Source organism: Lagenorhynchus albirostris, chromosome 7 (assembly GCF_949774975.1).
Source record: "Lagenorhynchus albirostris chromosome 7, mLagAlb1.1, whole genome shotgun sequence".
In the NCBI taxonomy this organism is placed as follows: Eukaryota; Metazoa; Chordata; class Mammalia; order Artiodactyla; family Delphinidae; genus Lagenorhynchus; species Lagenorhynchus albirostris.
This window is the reverse complement of record NC_083101.1, coordinates 7,953,958-7,971,766: the sequence shown is the minus strand read 5'-3', so window position 1 is coordinate 7,971,766 and position 17,809 is coordinate 7,953,958. Positions and strand designations below refer to the sequence as shown.

Genomic DNA, 17,809 nt, shown 5'->3' with positions numbered 1-17,809 from the left:
TCAAAGAGAGGTTCTCAGACTCAATGTGTATGAAAGTAATCTAAGGCATTTGTTACAAAAATGAAAAGGCATGCACAGACTGGGAGAAAATATTTGCAAAAATATAGCTGACAAAGGACTTGTATCTAGATAAAGAACCCTCAACACTTATTAATAAGAGGAGGATTTAAATAGAATAGTCACCTCATCAAAGAAGATCTACAGATGGAAAATAACACCACCATGAGTCTTAAGGAAATGCAAGTTAAAGCCACCATGAGGTACTACTTCCCACCTACTAGAATGGTTAAAATGAAAACCCCACCAAATGTTGGCAAGAACGTGGAGCCACCAGAGCTCTCATACACCGTTGGTGGGAATGTAAAGTGGAGCGACCGCTTTCAAAAACAGTTAGACAGTTTCTTCCAATGTTAACCATACGCCAGCCATATAACCCAGCCATCCCACTCCTAGTGTTTATTCAAGGGAACGTAAGCATTGGTACCCACAAAGACTTGTACACAAGGACAACACAAGGTTCACGGCAGCTTGATCCCTCATAGCTAAATATTGGAACAACTGAAATATCCATCAATATGTGATTGAATAGATAAGCAAATTACAGGGTTTCCCTGGTGGCGCATTGGTTAAGAATCCGCCTGCCAATGCAGGGGTCACGGGTTCGAGACCTGGTCCGAGAAGATCCCACATGCCACAGAGCAACTAAGCCTGTGCTGCACCACAACTACTGAAGCCTGTGCGCCTAGAGCCTGTGCTCCACAACAAGGGAAGCCACTGCAAGAAGCCCGTGCACCGCAGCGAAGAGCAGCCCCCGCTCACCGCAACTAGAGAAAGCCCTCACGCAGCAACAAAGACCCAACGCAGCCAAAATACAATAAATAAATTATAAAAAACCGACAAATTACAGTGTATCCTACTTTGCAATAAAAAGTGAACTACTGCATTGATAAACACATCAACATGGGTGCTTCTCAAAATAATTAGGCTTAGTGAAAAAAGCCAGTCAAAAGAACAGTACACGCTGTGTGATTTCATTTAGGTAAAATTCTGGAAAATGCAAACTCATCTATAGTGACAGAAAGGAGACCCATGATTGTTTGGGGAGAGGGAGCAGGGAGGGAAGGATGATTTTACAGGAGCACCAAGAATCTGCAGGATCCAGGAATCTGCATTTTAAACAGATTCCAGGCAATTTCAATGCACATCAAACTTTGAGAAGCACTGTTGCAGTGAAATCCTTCTGCCACCTATACCCCATGTCACCAAGACCTCTCCTGATGGAAGGAGTGGTTTAAGCAGAGGCTCCTCTGTGAGGACCCGCTGCATACCCGGGAAGGGTATAATGTATCATGGCGCTAGTCATTTTACAGATAAGGAAACTGAGATCTTGAGAAATAAACTACAGCTTAGGTAAAGGTCTCTTGGTTACAAGTAGCAGAAATCACCCGAGTTAGTTACTGCAGAAAGTGGAAGGGGCTATAAAAATACGGGGTCCCGCAGGCAGTGGGAAGGGAGACTTGCGCAGGGATGTCAGGGTGGGGAAACTTATGGTACCGTGGTCACTTACATTGAACTCTCTCAGCCCCACCTCCCCTCCTGTGTTCTCTCCTTCCTCTCCCTCCTCTGAGCAACAATTTTTTTTTTTTTTTTTTGCCGTGCCACGAGGCATGCAGGATCTCAGTTCCCCCACCAGGGATGGAACCATGCCCCCTACAATGGAATCACACAGCCCTAACCACTGGACCGCCAGGGAATTCCCTGAGCAACCTTTTCTACTTCTTGGAGTGTGAGGTGGAAGAAAGTTCAAACAGCCACAAAAACTGAGCAGGTTTCCGGATCCCAATTCCAAATTTGGGGGAAAGGAAGCCAATTGGCCCAGTTTGGACCAGGTATCCTCTCCTCATCCAATCAGCTGTGGCCAGATTGGTGGAATCACGTGATTCAAACGTGGAGGGAGGAGGGTGGAAAAAGGAGGGACAGAGGCCGCCAGTGTTCTCCACCTTGAGGTTTAGTCAGAGTCAAGTGGGAACTTGCTGAAAATGCACATGCCTACTCCCACTCCAACACCGCCAGTATCTGTTTCAGTTGGTCTCAGGTGGGGCTCAGAAATGTACATTAACAGCCCAGATGATCCTAAAGTAAATCTTCTCAGGTCATAGCATGAGAAACAACTAGTCTAGGCCAGTACTCTGAAGACACTTTGACCTGGTATCTGAATCATAGACCCTTAGGGTTGGCAAAAGCATTAGGACTCTTTCAGCTGCTAATGACAAACACCTGCTTAAAATGACTGGCGATTTGCAGGTGCTGTAGCTGGTACGTCCAGGAGGGTAGATCTAGCTTCAGAAATTACTGGATTCTTGATACAACCACTATGGAAAACAGTATGGAAGTTCCTTAAAAAACTAAAAATAGAACTACCATACGACCCAGCAATCCCACTACTGGGCATATACCCTGAGAAAACCATAATTCAAAAAGAGACAGGTACCACAATGTTCATTGCAGCACTATTTACAATAGCCAGGACATGGAAGCAACCTAAGTGTCTATCAACACATGAATGGATAAAGAAGATGTGGCACATATATACAATAGAGTATTACTCAGCCATAAAAAGAAACGAAATTGAGTTATTTGTAGTGAGGTGGATGGACCTAGAGTCTGTCATACAGAGTGAAGTAAGTCAGAAAGAGAAAAAACAAATACCGTATGCTAACGCATATATATGGAATCTAAAAAAAAAAAAAGAAAGGAAAAAAAAGGTACTGATGAACCTAGTTGCAGAGCAGGAATAAAGAGGTAGACATAGAAAATGGACTTGAGGACATGGGGTGGGAGGAAGAAGCTGGGACGAAGTGAGAGTAGCATCGACATATATACACTACCGAATGTAAAATAGTTGGCTGGTGGGAAGCAGCAGCATAGCACAGGGAGATCAGCTCAGTGCTTTGTGATGACGTAAAGGGGTGGGATAGGGAGGATGGGAGGGAGGCTCAAGAGGGAAGGGATGTGGGGACATGTGTAGGCATACGGCTGATTCACTTTGTTGTGCAACAGAGACTAACACAGTATTGCAAAGCAATTATACTCCAATAAGGATCTATTAAAAAAGAAAAAAGAAATTGCTGGATTCAAGTACTCAAACCCCGGCTGAAATCTTTCTTAGATTTCAGCTGCTTAGCCTTTCCTTGGTTGCCTTCATTATTAGATGGGCTTAGGTTAGGTGACCTTCCCAGAGCCTCGGGTTTTCATCCCACCAGCTTGGAAACAGCAATGGAAAGAGCCAAAGTCCCAGGGCAGACTCCCATAGGTCCAGTTGGGTCACATGCTCACCCTTAACCAATCACTGTGGACAGAAGAATGCTGTTCCTCTCATGGACCAGTCCTGCATCACATCCTTACCACTGCAGCCAGAATTGGGATCTCTCCCTCAAACTGAATGGACTGAGACTGGAGGAGGGATGGTTCCTCAAAGAAAAACCAGAGTGCCACAGCCAGGAGGAGCCCTGGGTGTGGAGCAGGCACTAAAAACAGCCATAAGAGATCATGGAGGTCTTTTGGCCCAAACTCGCACCTGGACAGGACCCTGTTGGAGGCCTGGCTGGAAAGTGGCCAGTCCCCGTCTGTGCTTGGTTCCTGACAGGCAGGTGGCACGTGACTATCACTGCCACATGTGTCATGACTGACTCAGCTCGGAGCCAAGTAAAGAGCCCAGGTCAGATCCTCCCACTGAGTCAGGCCTAGCCTGGGCAAAGGAGGGGTATCCAGGAGGGACCACCTTCCTAGGAACCATTCCAGCTAGGATGGCCCACACCCATCATATGGATGGGGAGACTGAGGCGCAAGAGAAAGAGGGATCTGGTGCCCAGACCTCCTGCCTACCAACCTCTGCCTTCCTCTGGCTCCTCCTGAGGGGTACAGACTGGCCCCCAAAGGGTGACGTACAGCTTGCAACCTGACATCCATGGCTTGACTTTAGCCCACAGGCGTGTTTCACTTGCCTTGCACAGGCTTTACAAATATTTAGTAGTTGAAATATTTAAACTGGGAGATTTCTCATAAAAGCCCAGATTTCTGGCTGCTTTTGTAAAAAGGGACTACCTGGAAGGTCGGGCCCACATTCCTGCCTGTCAGGATTGCCTAAAGCCTAGAGTACAGCCTCTATCTAGCTAACCTCCTGCAGATGCAGGCAGGAACCTGTTATCTGAGCCAAGGGATTCTTACCTGAGTGGCTGTAGGCTGTAGGCCTCAGGATCCGCAGAATCCTTGGAGAATGTGCTGTCAGGGGTCCTCAGGAAGGCCCCTTCCTGCCTCTTCCCCTCTTCATATCCATTACCTTTCACAGGCCAGGCTCTGTGTGGAGCTCCTGGGTGCAGACAGCCCCTGCATCACCCACCTACTCCATTTATCTCATTTAATCCTCTCATCAGCTCTCAGCAGAAGGGGGCTGCACAGGAGGGGAAACCCCACAGCCCAGCGGGGAGGTGTGACCCGCCCAAAGTCACAACACTCAGGTGGGGCAGGGCCACTCAGGGTGCGGTTCCTGACACATCTGTCACAGGTCCAGGGTCCAGGCCACAGCTCCAGAAGGCTGATTCACGCTCAGCCTCTCATGAGAGGCTGACTCATAAGGAGGAGGCTGTGTAGCCAGACACACCTGGGATGGACTCCCAGCTCTGCCTTTTACAAACAATGTGCCACCAGGTGAGTCCTGGCTTTAGTCTCTTCATTTATCAAATGGGGAAATGCAAAACATCTTATGGGAATGCTGTTGACATTTAATTCAACCCACACCGCAATAAAAAGTGGATTAGGGACTTCCCTCGTGCCTCAGTAGTTAAGAATCTGCCTGCTAATGCAGGGGACACGGGTTTGAGCCCTGGTCCAGGAAGATCCCTCTTGGTGTGGAGCAACTAAGCCCGTGTGCCACAACTACTGAACCTGCGCTCTAGAGCCTGTGCTCCACAACAGGAGAAGCCACTGCAGTGAGAAGCCCATGCATCGCAATGAAGAGTAGTCCCCGCTCTCCACAACTAGAGAGAAAGCCTGCAAGCAGCAATGAAGACCCAACGCAGCCAAAACATAAATAAATAAATAGATAGATAAATAAATAAATAAAATTACTTTACAAAAATGTGGATTAAATAGATATCCAGGGACTGTGCCATGTACTTGACAGGAAACTATAAGACAGATGTTATTGCCGTAGGACAGTTGTTCTTTTTTATTTTTTGGTTGTTCTGGGCAGCTTGCAGGATCTTAGTTCCCCAACCAGGGATTGAACACAGGCCATGGCAGTGAAAGTGCCGAGTCCTAACCAATGGACTGCCAGGAAATTCCCAGGACAGCTGTTTTTAACTGGGGGTGATTTTGCTCTCCCCACCATGGGACACTTGGCAATGTCTGGATACATTTCTGATCATCATGACTGGAGCGGGGGGACATGCTACTGGTATCCAGTGTACAGAGGTCAGGATGCCGCTAAGTACCTTACAGCACATAAGACAGCCTCCCACAACACGGAATGATCCAGCCCAACATGACAATTGTGTTGAGCTTGAGAAACCCTCCTATAGCAGGACCCAAACATTTAAAAGTGCGATAAAATTAAAATTTAAAAAGGGGGGAGGGATAAATTGGGAGATTGGGATTGACATATACACACTACTATACATAAAATAGGTAACTAATAAGAACCTACAGCACAGGGAACTCTACTCAATACTCTGTAATGACCTATATGGGAAAAGAATCTAAAAAAGAGTGGATATATGTATATGTATAACTGATTCACTTTGCTGTACAGCAGAAACCAACACAACATTGTAAATCAACTATACTCCAATAAAAATTAATTTACAAAAACATAAAATTAAATTAAAAAATAAAAGTGTGATTACAGCACAGTGTGAGGGAGGAAACACAGGGTGTGACCGAATAATGCTCCCTGACGCCCAAGCTGGATGTGAAGGATGAATAGGAATTAGGAAAGGGATGAGCAAGAAAGTTGTTCTGGGCAAGAGGAACAGCAGAGACAAAGGTTTGGAGGGTAGAAGGAGCCCAGCATCTTTAAGGAAGTAAATTTTCTTTTGTTTCCGCCCCCGACCATACCCCCCAGTTTTATTGAGATATAAATGACAAGGAAGTAAACTTTCAGTGTGGCTGGAAAGGAGTACAAAGTAGGAAGCAGCATCAGACCATGTCTGTAAGTTACGTTCAAGAGCTTATACTTCAATTCGAGAGTTGAGGAAAGTCACTGAAGGGATAGAACAGGGAGAAGCCTGGTTAGATTTGCTTCAAAAGACCATCCTCAGAAAGGCCTGGAGGCAGGGAGGCCAGTGAAGAGGCTGCTGTGGGCAACCCAGGTGAGACAGAAGGCAGGGTTGGATTTGGGAAGAGAGAGACAGATTGGACAGATTTAAGGAACGTCCGGAGGACTCTTAACAGATAGTGGATGTGAGGGGCGAGGCAGTAGGAGGAACCAAGGATGTCACCTGGGCAACCAGGGGAAGGACGGTGCCATTCGCAGAGCTGGGCTATAGCTGGTAACAAAGTGGACAAGGTCGCTGAAGCCAAGAGGCTCCCAGTGAGGGGTCAGTTGGAAAACAAGCAAGTCCACGTGGGATGAGAGTTAGGGAGCTGACGGCAGGGGCTATAGGAGTACACAGCAGCAGGGAGCCTACCTGGGCTGGGGGTGGGGTGGGGAAGGGTCTCTTGAGCTAGTGACATCCGGGCTGAGCCCTGAGGGCTGCCCAGGAAGAGGCGGGCAGAGAGGGTGACCGTCCTGAGTCAGCAGAGAACCAGTACATTGCAGCTCAGTCTCTAGGCCTCTGTCTCTGGACAGGTCATTCTGAGAACCACGTACCCCTTTGTAAATACCACACCAAGTTTAGCTCATCTTCTCTAACCAAGAGAGTGAGTTTGTCCCTGCCTGTTCCTCTCAACAGCCACCTTGCCACCCTCCAAGGCCCTAACTGATTGTCTAGAATGTCTCCCGGAGTCAGGAAGTCTTTTCAGCAAGATTTCCAAGTGGGTCTGCACAGATGGTCCCCACCTTAGCCCTGGACTCCTTTCTAATGTATAAAGATTTCCAGAGTAAAAAGAGTCAAAGTGACCCAGGTCTTGCCAACGTTTTTCTCCTACTTTCTCCCTCTAATGTCTTCACTCAAAGCTACAGGAAATGGAATAACTTCAATAGATTCCCTTGCAAAACTTGGGGAGCTCCCTTGCCTCCTGATTGGTGCACTGCAAGCAGTCCTCAATGAGGAGGAGAGATTATCTTTCGTGGGTCTGGAGTCCTGACACCAATTTATAATAAAAGCAGCATGTTAGCTTATTTCCAACGATGGCCACCATCAGGTCCTCCTCTCCCTGTATCAGTAGCCACACCTCCATCAACAGGTGGAGTCTAGGTACTTCCTTAGTGGTCCAGTGGCTAAGACTCCATGCTCCCAATGCAGAGGGCCCAGGTTCGATCCCTGGTCAGGGAACTAGACCCTGCATGCCGCAACTAAAAAGATCCTGCATGCCGCAACTAAAAAGATCCTGCATGCCGCAACTAAAAAGATCCCGCATGCCGCAACTAAAAAGATCCCGCATGCCGCAACGAAGATCCCACATGAGGCAAACGAAGATCCCACGTGCCGCAACTAAGACCTGGCCCAGTCAAATAAATTTTTTTTTTTTAAAAAGAGAGAGATGGAGTCTATTCCTTCGTTCCCCCAAATCTGGGCCAGCCTAGGATTGCATGACCAAGAGAATATTACAAAGTGATGCTGGCCAGATCTAAGCCTAACCTTTAAGAGGACCAGCAGTTTCCACTTCTTCATTCTCGGAACCCCCAAGCACCATGCTGTGAGGGAGCCCAAGCAGCTGCATGGAGAGGCCCAGGTAGAGGAGAACTGAGGTGCCTACCCCACCCCTGGCCCCAGATGACAGATTCAGCAGAGTGCCCAGCCCTCATGTAGTATCAGCTTACAAGACGTGTGAGGGAGCCATCTGGAAAGTGGATGGGCCTCCAGGCCCAGTAGAACTGCCCCAGCCGACACTGACAAGACAGCGACAAGCTGTTCTCTCTGGGCCCTGCTCATCCTGAGAAATCATGGGCAAATAAATGATTATTGTTTTAAGCCTCTAAGTTTTAGGGTGATTTGTTACACAGCAATAGCTCACTGAAGCAGTTACCATTATTTAGCACCTACTATGCGCCAGGCACTGTGCTAAGTATTCTGTGAGCATTAACTTGTTAACTTCTCACATCAACCTCGTGAGAGAAGGATTTTTAGATAAGGAAGCCAAGGCTTAGAGAAAGTAAATGACCTCATGCCAGGGCACACAGCCAGTAAGAAGCAGGCTGACTCCAAAGACCTGGGACACACTTGTGAGGAGTTTAGCTCCTGGCCACAAACCAATGTGTGATCTTTCAGGCCCAATCACAGGCCATTTCAAAGGCTTTATGTGGAAGGCCTCATGTGCTCTTATGCAAAGCTGCATTCCTAGCCCAGGAGCTTCCATTCTGAGGTCTCAGTTGCCTCGGCCAAGACCTTCATATCAGGAGGAGTGGGGAGACACTTTGCTCTGACTCCGTACTTTTTCATTCCTGTCCCTTCCTGCTCTCATTCCCCCAACACACACACAAGTCTGTAAAGCAGGGGCTTCCCTCAACAGTGAAATGATTCCTCATCTGCAACACATCTGACCCTGCCCAGCACTGTCCCATGGGGAGAAATGCAACACTGGGAGAGCTGGCACTTCCCCTCTTGCTTATATCATCACAGTAAGTGATTAAAAACTTGACTGTTGGGCTTCCCTGGTGGCATAATGGTTGAGAATCTGCCTGCCAATGCAGGGGACATGGGTTCGAGCCCTGGTCCGGGAAGATCCCACATGCCGCGGAGCAACTAAGCCTGTGCACCACAACTACTGAGCCTGCGCTCTAGAGCCCGTGAGCCACAACTACTGAGCCCGTGTGCCACAACTACTGAGGCTGCGTGCCTAGAGCCCGTGCTCTGCAACAAGAGAGGCCACTGCAGTGAGAAGCCCATGCACCGCAACGAAGAGTAGCCCCCGCTCACCGCAACTAGAGAAAGCCCACGCGCAGCAATGAAGACCCAACACAGCCAAAAATAAAAATTAAAAAATAAATTAAAAAAAAAGAACAGCGGTTAAAGAGATGGGCCACCCCAGGGTATAAGATAGCTGTGCGACTTTAGGCAAATTGTTCAACCTCTCTGATCCTCAGTGACCTTATCTGTCAACTGAGAACAGCATTAGTACCTGATTCATGGGGCTGTTGCAAGAAGTCAATAAGGTAATGCCTATAACACCTGGGCTCGGTGACTGTCAGTTTTTATCATCACTAAATATTGGAGAGAGTGATAACTGTGTCCAGAAAGGCTGGGCTCCCTCTAGAATGAAGGCCAATCTCAAGTGAGAATCTCTGCTTAGCAGGACCGCTCAACTGTTGAACAGAAACTCCTGAGAACCAGCCCTCCCTGGGGCATTATCCTGATTCCATCTGTTTGTCTTCCAGTCTCTGAGCCAAAGTTCTTAACCTTCAGAAAATATCAGAATCACCCAGAGAACTTGTTTACCATGCATATTCTTAGAGCTCTCCCTCCAGGAGTCTCTTCTAGGTTTTAGATGAGGCCAGGGATTGGTTATATTAAAAACACCCCATGTAATTCTCATCCAGAGTTTGAGACACTGCCCTAAACCAGGGATAGGCAGCCTTTTGTGGAAAGGACCAGAGAGTAAATACTTTTGGCTTGTGGGCCAGATGCTCTGTCACAACTATTTAACTCTGCTATTGTAGCAGAAAAACAGCCAGACATTAAGCAGAAGAAGGGGTATGGCTGTGTTCCAATAAAACTTTATTTACAAAGACAGGTGGGCGGGCCAGATTTGACCTGTGAGCCTCTGCTCTGCCAGCCCCTATCTCTTCTATATATAACCAATGAAGACACAGACATGTATATCAAAAAAAGGTGATATTTCTTTAATTTAAAATTATGATCTGGAAAGAACCAGTCAGTTGAAGTGATCCAAGCTTCCTCTTTATACCCAGTTGGAACAGACACAATACTGGCTCAGATTGCCAACCCCAGAGAAAAACGAAACCAAGCTGCAAACCCTCAGGAAGTCCCTGAAGCTACCCTGATGGGGCCATCAGGCTCCATGGAGGGAGGGCACCCAGGCTGCCAGGGGCTGCTGCTTTCCAGCCACACTGAGAAGACCTTTCCTTCTGCAACCCAACTCCCTCACCGGCCTGATTCCTCTCCACTGCTCTGTAGCTGGCACTGCACATGTACCCCACAGAGAGGATGGTGGTAAAGCAGTCACCTCCCAACCATCTTTGGGGGCATCTTCCCGGAATTGCAACAGTGGAGCTGAGCGATTCTTAACGTGCCCAGAAGGGCAGCACCTTTGTTGTTTAGCTGAGATCTGGAGCCTTGAGTTTATTTATTTATTTTTTTTGCGGTACGTGGGCCTCTCACTGTTGTGGCCTCTCCCATTGCGGAGCAACAGGCTCCAGACGCGCGGGCTCAGAGGCCATGGCTCACAGGCCCAGCCGCTCCGCGGCATGTGGGATCTTCCCGGACTGGGGCACGAACCCGTGTCCCCTGCATCGCAGGCAGACTCTCAACCACTGCGCCACCAGGGAAGCCCTGGAGCCTTGAGTTTTAACCATCGGTCACGTGTGGCCAAGGCCTCGACAGCAAAATGGCAAACTTGGGAAACGATCGGGAAAGATGCAAGGGTCTCGGTAATTGATGGCGATTCTGAAAATGAAACAGACAAATGCCATCTGGGTAAAGTCCTTACACATGGGGAGGAAGCGCATCAAGACAGAACAGTGAACACCACCTCCTTCGGCACTCCGAGGTCGGTCTGCTCTTCCCCGAGCACAAAAGTCCAAGGTCCCACTTCTTAGGTCAGTTTCAATTCTCCCACTGCATACATTCAGGGCCAATCAGGCCTTCAGAGTCACCTCACCAGTCAGTGGGAGTCTCACAAGAACACAAGGTGCTGAATACTGTGAGAAGGGAGTCCAGGGTGTGATGCTGAGCAGGCTGTTTTCTGCACTGAGTTTTGGAAATGCACAGTCAGTGGAGAGGAAAGGAGGAAGGGCGTGGCCAGAGCTGCCCTCGGAAGGCTTCCCAGAGGGGTTCGTGAACAGAATAAATACAACCGGCTTGCAGCAAGCCTTCCGGAAGGAGCCAACAGGTCACCTCAGACCCACTGCAGTGGGGCAATAAGTAAAATTTACAGCACCCAAAGCCTGATACTCGACCTGAGTCAAAAGCTGTTGGGACAAACCGCCAGAGGGCTGCGCGGGGACGCAGTGGAAGACCAGATGGCGACCAAGCTGTCCCCACCACACACGGAATTCCTGAGCCCCACGGGCTGCAGCCTGGGTGTACAGCAGGGGCAGCCCAGGGCACTAACAGGGCCCCTGCTGTGCCCGGGTGCAGTGGGGTGGGGGGACAGCACGGCACTAACTAGAGTCCCCTGAGAACTGAGGCACAGTGAGGAGAAAAGGGTGGGGTTTCCTCCTCAGGCCCAGCTGTCACTCTGCCTCCCAAGGGGAGGAAGAAGATGTTTTTGTGCTACTGCCAGCACCACTGATGTTATCTTACTCCAAAGGATGGCACCTGGGTGGGGGGCGGGTATTTCCGCACAGACCCCCAAGCTGTGAGATGGTCCCCAGTGAGGGCCGACAGTTGTCCTAGTCCAAGTCTGGGTCATGTCACAAGCCCTGGCTCATGACAATATGGGTCCCATCACCAGCACCTGACCCCCACCTATCCAATCTTCAGGTTCTTAGCAGGACAGCTCAAGGGGTAGGGGGAAGAGAGTTTGGGTCACAGGAACCCAACAAATTCTTCTTCCTGGTCTGCTTCATTTCTCGGAAACCGTGGACCCCTAAATGTCTGTCAAACTGGGAGCTGTCCACATGGCCAGGCCTAGACTGAGGCCAACCACACAACCCACTTACAAGACCATGTGGTGTCATCCATTCACAGCGGAAGGCTGGCTCGACCCCTGCCCTCACTGGATGATGCTGTCCGGCTGCCCATTCTGGGCCACCTGTCCAGGGTCAGAGGCAGTGGTGGGGTTGGGCATGTTGCTCTGCAGGTAGCGGCGGAAATCTTTGATCATGGGCCGGAGGACCTGGATGAGGACGCTCAGGGCCGCCTGGGTGCCCTCCATGGCCTGAGCCTGGCGCTCTTGGGCACAGGCCTGCACCTCCTGGGAGCGACGGATCATCTGTAGCAAGTCATTCTGCTGCTCCAGGTGCTGGGCAATCTCCTTCACGTGCAGGTTGGTGACCCGCTGCTCCTGGATCAGCTTGGCTGAGTTGAGGGCTATGCGGCTCTTGAGCGCCTGTGGCTTGACTGCGGTGTCGGCATGCTGGGCCATCATCTCCACGGGGGCCTCCGCTGGCAGGGGTGGGGGGGCCTCGGCCGTGCAGTACTCCACCACTCCCTCCTCCAGCGTGTGATAGGCGGTCTCTGCGGGGACTGTGGGGAAGAAAGAGCAAAGGCAGTGGCAGGTCACCTTCTAGAAAGAGTGAGGCTAGCCATGCGGGGTGGGGAGGAGGCCATTAAGCCCTCCCCTGGCTTTATAGCCTTTCATGTATAAATCTAGAATCGAAGGGGTTTAGAATCTTAATCTACTTAATAACCAAAGGGCCAGCCCCAGATCTGGCAAAAGCAAAGATGCTAATAGTAAGACTAGCAAAAAATGCAGAGCGCCTACTACGTGCTAACCCTTTGCACTCATGAGCTCCATGAATCCCCATAATGACACCAAGAGGTAGATACTGTCACGTTCATTTTCAGAGAGGAGGTAGACTCAGAAACATGGAATAACTTGCCTAAGGTCAGCTGATTCATCAGGTCCAGGAAGAAATGCAGGTCTCCCCCAATACCAGAGTCCAATGTGTTCATAATCACCCCACTGAGCTGCTTCTGGCTAATAAAGGCAGAGCCACATGCTCCCCGAAGTGCCCCACTGGTCCGGCCTTCTTCAGTGTTTTCTTGACTTCCATGTCTTTTACGGCCAAGCAGAAAAGGAGGTGGGAGTGGGAAGGCACTAGCTAAAGTGCCCAATAAATGCCTCCCTGTCTCCTTGACCACCTCGGTCAATGGAATACCTAAAGGTCCTCCCTCTTCCAGAATAGCAACTGATTTAGACCAGTGTTTGATCCCCTTTCCCACCTCCATATCCTTGAGAAATATGACACTGTGGGATTATGGCAGTCACACACACACACCCAATTCCCCCAAGCCCCACTGAGAATCACGGATCGAAACAGTTCCCAGCCTATCACAAAGAGCACTTAACAGTCATTGGTGCAAACCTTTATCTAACTAAAAAGTCCAACCAACCAGTTTCATTGTTATTCATAGGCGAGAACCTTTGAAGCCATTCTAGCTGGGCTGTTTGGGCCTCCAAGCATGTGGGAAAGGTCAGTCTTCTCCACCCTTTAATGCCAACATCCACTGTGTGCCCCCAACCCCACCAGGAAGCCCCCTTTCTCTTCTGAGTCCTTAGGTTCTCACAACTGACAGTGCAGTTATTCATATATTCGTCTTATCTGTCCTACTAGAATATAACCGACCTATCTCTTAGACACCTTGGTAATCCCAGTGCCGAGCCCAGGGTTTGGCACAGAACTGCCCTAGTGGTTGATGAGTGAACAGAAAGGTAGATTAACACCTGGAACCATGAGGTTCCTCAGTTGTGCCTGATGAACGTTCACCACACTGAAAACCGGAATGTCTTTGTCCAGAATCGATGTCCACCTACCTATTTATTCAACAAATATGTCCTGACTGCCTACTAGGTGCTAGGCCCTGTGTTAAGTCCTGTGGAGATATAAACATGGTCTCTGTCTTCAAGGACCACACAGTTCAGTCATGGACATGAATGGTGGCAAAACAGTGGAGAGCAAGCCAGCCCGTCAGAAGCCCGTCAGAATGGCGCAAACTGCGTGCTGAGGAAGTCCCAGAGAGAACAGGATCACTTCTGTCTGGGGATCTCTTGGAAGGCCTCATGGTCTTCCAAGACTCCCATCTGACCTTTGACCCTTGGCAGCCAACCTTCCCTGGGCTGCCCCAGCTCTTGCTGGCCCTTCCCATTTAGGCACGCCAGACTGGGTGGGAGAGGTCACTCACTCTGTGTCAGGGTGACCGTGGCTGCGGCTGCAGTAGCCGTGGGTCCAAGGGCCACGGGGTGGATCTCTGTGGTACTGGGCAGGCTGATGATGGTGGCCTCACCCAGCAGGTTGCAGATGCGCTGTTGCATGGGGGTGAGCAGTACGGGGGCTACAGCTGGGCCACCAGCGCCACTGCCACCACCTGTCCCAGGCCCACCAGCTCCGTCTTCCTCAGTGGGCCCTGGGGCCTCGCCACCCTCCACAGCCGCCCGGACCTGGGCAACCTTGCGACGGACCTCGGTCTTGAGGTCAGACCACTTCTTCTTGACCTCAGGCAGCTCCCTGCGGCAGGTGGCCACGGCGTTGACCCTTCTCAGGATGCCATGCCATGCCGCGCTCTTGGCAGCCAGAGGGACCCCAGCGTTGAAGTGGTTCACCAGCAGGTGCTTCTTCAGTTCCAACTCCTCCACGATGATCTCCACCTCTCGCTCAGAAAAGTTCATTTTCCTTTTCTTGGCTGGGACGGCCATGGCCTCTCCCTACCTTGCTTTTTAAAGAAACTATAATCCCCTAACTGCCCCAATTCCCCTTCTCGCCTTCCTCAGCCTTTCTCCTCACCCACCCCCCCCTACAGGGGATAGGCCGGCCTTGTTCAAGGCCAAGTACCAGGCCTTTGGTAACCCCCCTTGCTACGCAAAGTGCGTAGGGCCCAGCCCCGACCGGCCCAGCTGCTGCCAGCCAGCTGCGTAATGGCTTCCTGAATCTGCCTCTTCCGCCGGGATGTGCGGAGATCCGCCCACTTCCCCTCTTCCCGCCTCGCAGCCCTTCTCCAGGGGGACCCGCCCTCCCGGTTGGTCGCGGCTCAGATATCACGTCGATCACTAGTTCTTTCGATCTGTCGCTCAGCTAAAGAGCATGCCTACTTACTGGAATTGGCCTGATCATTGGTCTAAAGGTGTGTCTGTCGCTACAGAGCGCTCCACCCAACCTAGCCTTTACTCACTTCCATTGGAAAGTTGTCCTGTCGTTCAATCATCAGTATTACGACTTTTACGCCGTTAAATTCAGCTATTTTATTGGTGGTTTTAGGGAGTTAGATTACCAAAACCCGGCTTCCTGAGGATTCCTAGTGCTTTCGGTCTTGAGCCGTTAGCCAGTTAATTTTCAGTTCCACCCAATGGCGCAAACTCTGCCTTGCAACCGCAGCTCACAATTGTTCCTCACGCAAATCCTACTTCCCACCGGAGACTGCGATCTCTCCTTACACGACGGCCCCTCCCATCCTTACGATTTCGCCGTCTAAACAGCGTTTCTCAATGGAAATAGGACGCGGGGCCTTCCGCCTGCCAATCACATGACTTATGCCTATCGCACCGTGATTTCCTCTCTCCTGCCCGGCTCAGCCAATCCCCGCCTCCCTCAGTTTGAATTGCCCCACGCTGAGCGGGGATCGCCCCGCCCTCTCCATTGATTCGGGTAGTCAAGGCCTGCGTGGGCAGTCCTCGGTGGGAGGTTCCGCCCCTCCGGGTGGCCCTCCAGGTCTGTGACTGGTCGGCGTCGTGCCTGGGGGTATGGCCATCCAGGCGGCGCGCGGCGGGGCGGGGCTCCCGGAAGCTGCCCATCCCGCCCGCTTGCCGGCACCTCGGAGCCCGCGCTAGTGGCCTGAGGTCACCGGCGTGTCTAACGCGCTCTCCCCGCCGGCCCGTCACCCCCGCCTCGCGCCCGATGGTGAGCAGTGTGTTGTGCCGCTGCGTGGCTTCCCCGCCGCCGGACGCCGCCGCCGCCGCCTCGTCGTCCGCCTCATCGCCGGCGTCCGTTGACCCTTGCGGCGGCGCCGTCTGCGGGGGCCCGGACCACCGGCTGCGCCTTTGGAGCCTTTTCCAGACTCTCGACGTCAACCGCGACGGCGGCCTGTGTGTCAACGACCTGGCCGTGGGACTTGGGCGCCTGGGACTGCACCGCACAGAGGGCGAGCTCCAGGTAGGCAACACGCACCGTCCGCATGGGCGAGGAGGGGACCCCTTCGTGCCCCCGGCACCTCCGGGAGGTCCAGGTGACAGGTCTGGTCTGCACGACCGGCTTCTTTGGCAGTACCTTGGAGCTTGGCTGGCTTGGTGGACGACCTCTCGGACTGGCTGGGACCTCCTGAGTGACAGACGGACACCCCATTTATGCTCTGTGGGGAGTAGAGCTCCTTCTTGGCCTCTGTGGGCGCTTGGGCCAGGGGGAAAGGCTCTCCCTGGGTACAGGTGGGCACCTTCTGGGCATTCTGATGGTAGCAAAGCCCCTTTTTGCTGGGGCTTTCCCCAGAGTAGAAGGCCAAGTCTCAAGAGTCCGGCTTATGTCACCTTCTGACCTCAGGACTAAGCTTTGATGCTCCCCTCTACCCATCATTAATGGTTTCATCCATCCTCCTCCAGGAGCACCCCTCCCTCCCCTCTCGTTTCCTTGCCAGTGGTGGGCCCTGATCTCGTTCCTCTCAGAAGCATGTGGGAGTTGGAAAAAATGGGAACTGAGGTTTCAGGCAGATCGTGACATGTGGGTGGTGACAACTGACAGTTCTCATGGGTTAGATTCATCCCCAATTTGACATGCCTGTCCAGAAAATGGGATCGTGATCTCTTACAGGGTTGCAGATTAGCATGAAAGAATCTAGGGGAAAATTCTTCGTAAAAGTGAAAGTGTGGCCCACCTAGGAGGGGATTTTTTCCCCTTGTCCTAGAGTGGGCACCTGGCCAAGGGGGAAGAGGGGACAGAGATGTGTTGTCCTTTCTGTATAAAGACCTCGAGCAGAGGCTGGTTCTTCCGCTTCTGTCTCTCATGGTATGTTTTCCTATCTGACTTTGTAGCTGTAGCTGCCCTTTTCCAGTATTTTATTTATTGTGGCTTAGCCTGATGTATAGCCTGGAGGAAGACTACTGAGTATTTTAAGTAAATTGTTTCTCTTCTAAGTTAGTTCCTTTGGTCCATTTGTACATACCGCAATTACAGAATCTCATAGCTAAGTGTGAAAAAAAATTTTGTTAAAACGCCAGTGAGTTAAACCAATTAGTTTGTTGGGTAGGTATACATAAAATTTTTAACTCATGTCCAAAATATCTTGGATCAACACCCAAGCTATTTAACCTAGTTAGGATAAGCCTAGGAAGACCAAGGTTAACACTGTGCAAGGTAGAATCATTGGGTTAAGTCCAGCAGGCTTAGAGACAAGTTTTTTTTTTAAGTCTTTTCAAGTGAGTTTTACACAAAATGGTGTTGTGAGCTGGATATTTTCCAACCCATAACTGATGAATAAATCACTTGGAAAGATAGGATGGCTGAACTCAGAGGGTCTGTGTCTTATGGGCTTGGGGGGGTGTGGGCCTAGGAGAGCCTTTCTGCTTTTATGAACCTACCCACCTGGCATATGCCACCAGGAGCATCGAGGGCTCTTGGCTAGGGGAGTGTATTCAGTGTTTATACCATGCTTTGTGCCTCATCTGGAGTCACAGTGTGTTTTCAGTTCATGGCACATCTGATATTGATCCTAGTCCATTTTTTTTGGCAGTAAATTTCTAAGGGCAAATAAGGAGAAGGTGATCATTTTTCTCTCCAGTATTGAAAGGAAACCTTTTAGATTAGCCAAAGGGAGCCTAGCCCGTC

At 50.6% G+C, this 17,809-nt stretch overlaps 2 protein-coding genes across 7 annotated transcripts in view; one reads left to right on the top strand and one right to left on the bottom strand.

The window, feature by feature from the left end:
• Positions 1-10,532: 10,532 nt before the first annotated feature.
• NAIF1 (nuclear apoptosis inducing factor 1) lies at positions 10,533-15,034 on the bottom strand. Of its 2 annotated transcripts, XR_009541315.1 has the most exons (3): positions 14,187-15,034; positions 12,002-12,527; positions 10,533-10,784 (listed from the first exon to the last, which is right to left on the bottom strand). XR_009541315.1 is itself a non-coding variant. In XM_060153291.1 (2 exons), the coding sequence occupies exons 1-2, from the start codon at positions 14,695-14,697 to the stop codon at positions 12,055-12,057; spliced, it is 984 nt and encodes a 327-aa protein (XP_060009274.1). In that variant the 5' UTR covers positions 14,698-15,034; the 3' UTR covers positions 10,533-12,054. The 2 variants fall into 2 exon arrangements, 1 of the variants encoding a protein (XP_060009274.1); XM_060153291.1 differs by having other exon boundaries at positions 10,533-12,527.
• A 707-nt stretch (positions 15,035-15,741) lies between these two features.
• The window catches only part of SLC25A25 (solute carrier family 25 member 25), a 33,032-nt gene continuing 30,964 nt past the window's right edge, over positions 15,742-17,809 (top strand). For 2 of the 5 annotated variants that reach the window (XM_060154257.1, XM_060154260.1), the window contains exon 1: positions 15,760-16,147. In XM_060154257.1, the coding sequence (XP_060010240.1) occupies positions 15,893-16,147 (255 nt within the window). In that variant the 5' untranslated portion in view covers positions 15,760-15,892. Of the gene's footprint in view, positions 16,148-17,809 lie in introns of all 5 variants that reach the window. The other 3 variants (XM_060154261.1, XM_060154259.1, XM_060154256.1) reach the window with 3 other exon arrangements.

Bases quoted from the DNA above. Each gene is read 5' to 3' on its own strand.
- NAIF1 (XM_060153291.1), bottom strand. From the start codon at position 14,697: ATGGCCGTCCCAGCCAAGAAAAGGAAAATGAACTTTTCTGAGCGAGAG. The intron at 12,528-14,186 runs GTGAGTGACCTC...TCTTCCCCACAG, and splicing joins CACGGTCACCCTGACACAGA to TCCCCGCAGAGACCGCCTAT.